Source organism: Limanda limanda, chromosome 8, assembly GCF_963576545.1.
Source record: "Limanda limanda chromosome 8, fLimLim1.1, whole genome shotgun sequence".
Lineage (NCBI taxonomy): Eukaryota > Metazoa > Chordata > Actinopteri > Pleuronectiformes > Pleuronectidae > Limanda > Limanda limanda.
In genome coordinates, this window is record NC_083643.1 from 18,497,330 (window position 1) to 18,503,425 (window position 6,096).

Genomic DNA, 6,096 nt, shown 5'->3' on the forward strand with positions numbered 1-6,096 from the left:
GAATAAAGAAACTTTAAAACAGACTGTGAGTTAAAGGGATAGTTCACCGAAAAATGAAAATTCACTCATCTTCTCAGCACTATGCCATTGGAGGGTCGGGTGAAGTTTTTGAGTCCGCAAAACCCTTTTGAAGTCTCAGGGGTAAACAGCGTTGCAGCCAAATCCAATACAATTGAAGGAATGGTGACCACGTCTTCAAAAGTACAAATACAACAGAAAAAAAACACAACATGCCTCAATACTGATATTGTGGAGTGTCAGGGAGCCCCTGTTACGGCTCCAGGATGTTAGCTTGCTACGTCTAGGGGGGGAGTAGGGGAACCATAACACATGTTACTGTTAGGCTGACTCGGAGAACAACAAAAACAGGGCACAACAGCAAACTGGATCAGTAAGTGTGTTTTATTTAGCCAGCGATCCGCCAAGGGGAATAGGGAACTATAAGCGGAGCCAAAGCAAAGAAAACAAGATAACGTGACAACTAACTAGTGCACACATACAACCTAGCTAATACATACAGAGGGTGGCCCCGCTCCTAACCTGATGTGATAACAGAGTATGGTCTACGTGATGGCAGTGTAAACCCAAGGGTGTCTTACCTATTCACCTAAACCCCGGTGGCATCTCACAAACAAAAAGCAACAGCTCCACACAGCCCACACACAGGCAGACAATGGCCTCTCTCCATGGAGACAAAACAGGTGCAAGTTATCAAGGCCTGACGACACTAATTGGCCAACAGACAGCTCCCAGATTGGACAGGGGGTTGGACGATGGTGGAGGAACAGCCAATGGTGTGAGACCTGCAGAGAATGAGAGGGGAGACACAGGAAAACAACCACACACGTAACACCCCCACCCATAAGAGCAAACATCACACACGAGAAAGGGCATCCGCACACATATTCTCGGAGCCCTTCTTGTGACGAATCACCAGGTTGTACCCCTGCACAATCAGCGCCCACCGCATGAGGCGCTGGTTCTGATTATACATCCGGTGGAGAAAAACCAGCGGATTGTGATCCGTGTAGACCACAATTGGCCTAGAACTCGATCCCAAATAAACTTCAAAAAACTGGAGTGCCATCAGCAAAGCCAGAGCTTCCTGCTCAATAGTAGAGTACCGTGTCTGGCACTCATTGAACTTCCGTGAGAAGTAGCAGACCGGATGGTCCAGCCCGTTGGAATCCTCCTGGATAAGAACGGCACCGGCACCTACATTGCATGCGTCTACCTCCATCTTGAATGGCTTCTCAAAGTCAGGAGCCACCAGAACAGGGGTACTACATAGCAGAGTCTTAACAGAAACAAAAGCGTGTTGGCAATCTGGAGACCACGCAAACGGGACCAAGGGGCTCAGCAGACTAGTCAGAGGGGCGACAACAGAGGAAAAATTCCTACAGAACCCACGATAATACCCAGCCATACCCAAGAAGCGGCGCAGCTCACGCCGGGTGATGGGCACTGGGAAGGCAGTGATAGCAGTCACCTTAGCCTCCACGGGGCGCACCTCACCACCCCCAACCTGTTTACCAAGGTAAGTAACGGTAGCCCTACCAAACTCACATTTTGCCAAATTCAGCGTCAAGGAAGCCCTCGCCAAACGCTGGAACACTGTTGTCAAGGTATCTACATGAGCAGCCCAATCAGACGAATACACAACTACATCATCGAGGTAAGCAGCACAGTGTGGGACGTCAGCTAAAACAATATTCACTAAGCGCTGGAAAGTGGCAGGTGCATTCCGCATCCCAAACGCCATCACTGAGTACTGCTGAAACTTGTCTGGAGTGACAAATGCGGAGATCTCCGAAGCACGAGCAGTAAGTGGGACTTGCCAATATCCCTTTAACAGATCCAGCTTTGTCACATACCGGGCAGACCCAATGGTGTCCACACAATCATCAATACGCGGCAACGGGTACGAGTCAGGAACCGTGACTGCGTTCACCTTCCTATAATCCGTACAGAAACGGAACGTGCCATCAGGCTTGGGTACCAAGAGGCATGGTGAACTCCAAGGACTAGAGCTCGAAGACGCCAGACTATTCTCTACTAAATAAGACACCTCCTGCGACATGATCAACCTTTTCGTAGCGTTAATGCGGTATGGATGCTGCTTGATAGGTGCTGCACCTCCCACATCTATATCATGCTTCAAAACGTTGGTCAGGGAAGGAACATCACCGAACAGACAAGGGAACCCACGTATTAGGGCTACCATGTCAGCCCTACGTTCCTCATCCAGATAGGCCAGATGCGAGTCCAGAGATGACAGCATCCGAGAGTTCAACAACCGAGGGGTCTGTTGAGGAGCACTCCGCAACTCCAATCCATCCTCGTCACCCTCAGGAACCTGGTAGGAGCCTGGAACCAATACAGCTGGAACGGCAGACTTGACTGTGGGACCCGTAGACCCTTCTACGGAGTCCTCAGGAGGAGTAACTTTTGCATGATACAACTTAAGCATGTTAACATGGCAAACTCTTGTCTTGCGCCTCCGATCTGGGGTCTGTATAACATAATCTGTGTCACTCAACTTCCGTCCCACACAATAAGGACCGGAGAAACGGGCAGAGAGGGAGGATCCGGGAATGGGAAGCAGAACTAGAACCTGGTCACCCGTCTGCAGTGAACGTGGGACAGCCTTCTCATCAAAGTGACGCTTCATCCGCTTCTGTGAGGCGGACAGAGCTTCCCTAGCGAGGGCACAGGCACTGTGCAACCGTTCACGGAACCGGCTCACATAAGTTAACACATTTTGAGAAGAAGCACTACCCGAGATAAGCTGGTCTTTCAGAACTCTGAGAGGGCCGCGTACCGTATGTCCAAAAACAAGGTCAGCCGGACTAAACCCTAAGGACTCCTGAACGATCTCACGAACCGCAAACAAGGCAAAAGGAACACCCTCATCCCAGTCTCTCCCGGTCTCGAGACAGTACTTTCGCAGTATGGATTTAAGCGTTTGGTGCCAACGTTCGAGAGCACCCTGAGACTCAGGGTGGTAGGCACTGGAAACTCTGTGTGTAATAGACAAAGATGTCAGCACCTGCTCAAAAAGGTTAGAAAGGAAATTACTTCCTTGATCAGTTTGCACCACTTTCGGGAGCCCAAACGTCGAGAAAAACTTAACCAAAGCCTTGACCACTGCCTGAGCAGTGATTTTCCGAAGGGGAATAGCCTCAGGATACCGTGTAGCAACACACATAATCGTCAATAAAAACTGGTTACCAGTCTTAGACTTAGGCAATGGGCCAACACAATCAACTAACACGTGCTCAAAAGGCTCACCTAACGCGGGTATCGGACAGAGAGGAGCGGGTGGAATAACCTGGTTTGGTTTTCCTGTGACCTGACAGGTATGACAAGTACGACAGAATGCAGCTACATCACGTTTCAGTCCAGGCCAAAAGAAGTGCCTTAGAATCCTGTCATAGGTTTTCGTGATACCTAAATGACCAGACCATACGTGACTATGAGCAAGTGATAGAATATCCTGTCGATATGCAACAGGCACTACAATCTGATAGATCACACTCCAGTCACGTTCTGAATCAAGAGATGAAGTCCACTTACGCATGAGAAGAGCATTATCTAGGAAGTAACCCACCTTACCGTCGATATCCCCACCCGGAGTAACAGCCTTCCCATAACACTGCTCCAGTGTAGAATCTATCTTTTGCATAGCAACCAGCTTATCACGAGTTATCGGTAGAGGCAATGGGTCGAGACTAAGGCCAGCACTCTCAACGGCACTGTTCTTATCAGGCTGTGGAGGGGGCACAGAGGTAGAACCAGTAACCTCATTTACGTCCCCCACTGGGACAAGAAAGGAGTCAGACAGGTCAACCACATTACTCAATGGTCGGGACTGCGCCCGTGTAACAGCCCCCACCGGAAAAATCCCAGGGAATCTCTCGGCTAACTCATCCTCAGCGTTAGCTTCGGGACAGTCCAATACCTCCAACATAGGCAGCACTCTGCCTCCAGCAATATCATTGCCCATGATAAACTGAACGCCTTTTACCGGCAGGTTATGACATACCCCGACTTTGAAAATTCCACTGACTAAATCACATTTTAAATGTATCAGGTGCAAGGGGACTGGCACAAATCCCATCTCTATGCCCTGAACCAAAACACTGGAACCACAGAATGAATCACCTGACAATGGCACTGCATCAGAGAGGATAAACGACTGGGCCGCCCCAGTGTCACGGAGAATCTGAACCTTTTGCTGTTCCTTTGGATCACCGGTCAGTGACACAAGACCACTCAAAATGAATGGTTTGTAGCTGGGGTCAGGAAGGTCAGAAATGCACACATTCGGCATAACTGCCACAGAGCGAGAAACTGTACTTATCAACCCAACCCCCTTTTGTTGTTGAACGGGCGGTGGATGATTTCTCATACGAAGCTGACAGTCAGCAATTAAATGGCCAAATTCATGACAATAATAACACTCCCGTTCCTCCCTAGAACGTAAAGGTAGCGAAACTGACCTGCGAAACTGAGTGGTTGGAGAGGTAGAGAACGAATGAGCGGGCTTGTGGGTGAGTACAAACTCGTCCGCTAATACAGCTGCCTGGGACATTGACACCACTTTTTGCTCATTCAAGTATGTTACTATACGTTCTGATACACTATTCTTGAATTCCTCCAGCAGGACTAATTCTCGAAGAGAGGAAAAATCTGTAGTTTTAGTGGCGGTGCACCACCGATCAAACAAGGTGGCCTTCTCTCGAGCAAACTCCATGAAAGTACGATCAGGAGACTTTTTGCAACTCCTAAATTTTTGTCTATATGCCTCAGGTACTAACTCATACGCACGAAGAACAGTGGTTTTAACAATTTCGTAATCTAGACTGTCCGCCAACGAAATGGACGCCAACACCTCCTGAGCTTTACCAGTTAGTTTACACTGAAGCAAGAGGGGCCACACCTCTTTAGGCCACTGCATAGAAACTGCGATGCGTTCAAACACACCAAAATAAGAATCGATTTCCGATTCCCGGAACTGCGGAACCAACGCCATTTGTTTAGTCACATCCAATGTGCAAAATGAGCTAGCTAGTGGAGAAGAGAGGGTGGTTTGGGGTGAACGTGCTGCACTTGCAGCCTCCAATTCCAACCTCCGTAGTTTCACCTCCTTCTCTGCCTCAATCCGTCGGATCTCCAGATGGTGCTCACGCTCAGCTTGCCTCTCTCCACGCTCAGCCTCCATTTGCAAGCGGGCCAACCTTACTTTCAGACGGGCGTCCTGAGACGACATTAATAAAGTAGGTGACAACGGATTAAAGCGTGGTAAGGTAGCGGGTGGCTTAGCCTCTGCCCCAGCCTGCATGTCCTCCCTATCATCACTACAAGGAGAAGCCGCATTCACACCAAGCACCTCCTTGCCCACCAGCATATCCACGACACACTCCTTAAGTCTCGCTTTGAGCAGGGTCCCCTGAACTGGAAACTCAAAATGAGCCGCTATGGCATATAAATCAGCCTTCCGGCATCTGTCAATTCGATCCATAGACGGATCAGCCAAAAAGACACCCAACTCAAAAGCCTCCATAACGAGCCCTACAAAAAAAACTACTGCCTATCTTATACACACAAACCAGCTACACTATGTGCACACCTGCATCGAACACCTCTAAGCCAGCCCGACGTGGAGTCCTACAATGAGGATCCCGGATGAGCCCCCAAATATGTTACGGCTCCAGGATGTTAGCTTGCTACGTCTAGGGGGGGAGTAGGGGAACCATAACACATGTTACTGTTAGGCTGACTCGGAGAACAACAAAAACAGGGCACAACAGCAAACTGGATCAGTAAGTGTGTTTTATTTAGCCAGCGATCCGCCAAGGGGAATAGGGAACTATAAGCGGAGCCAAAGCAAAGAAAACAAGATAACGTGACAACTAACTAGTGCACACATACAACCTAGCTAATACATACAGAGGGTGGCCCCGCTCCTAACCTGATGTGATAACAGAGTATGGTCTACGTGATGGCAGTGTAAACCCAAGGGTGTCTTACCTATTCACCTAAACCCCGGTGGCATCTCACAAACAAAAAGCAACAGCTCCACACAGCCCACAC

The 6,096-nt window shown here is 49.1% G+C and overlaps 1 protein-coding gene across 1 annotated transcript; it reads right to left on the minus strand.

Annotated features, from left to right (window-relative positions):
- Window positions 1–271: 271 nt before the first annotated feature.
- LOC133009641 (uncharacterized) lies at window positions 272–5,556 on the minus strand. The gene is made up of 2 exons (XM_061077171.1): window positions 600–5,556; window positions 272–301 (listed from the first exon to the last, which is right to left on the minus strand). Exon 1 carries the CDS (start codon window positions 5,522–5,524, stop codon window positions 875–877), a length of 4,650 nt encoding a protein of 1,549 aa, XP_060933154.1. The 5' UTR covers window positions 5,525–5,556; the 3' UTR covers window positions 272–301; window positions 600–874.
- Between the last annotated feature and the right edge of the window lie 540 nt (window positions 5,557–6,096).

Coding starts and splice junctions, on each gene's coding strand:
- LOC133009641 (XM_061077171.1), bottom strand. CDS start 5,524: ATGGATCGAATTGACAGATGCCGGAAGGCTGATTTATATGCCATAGCG.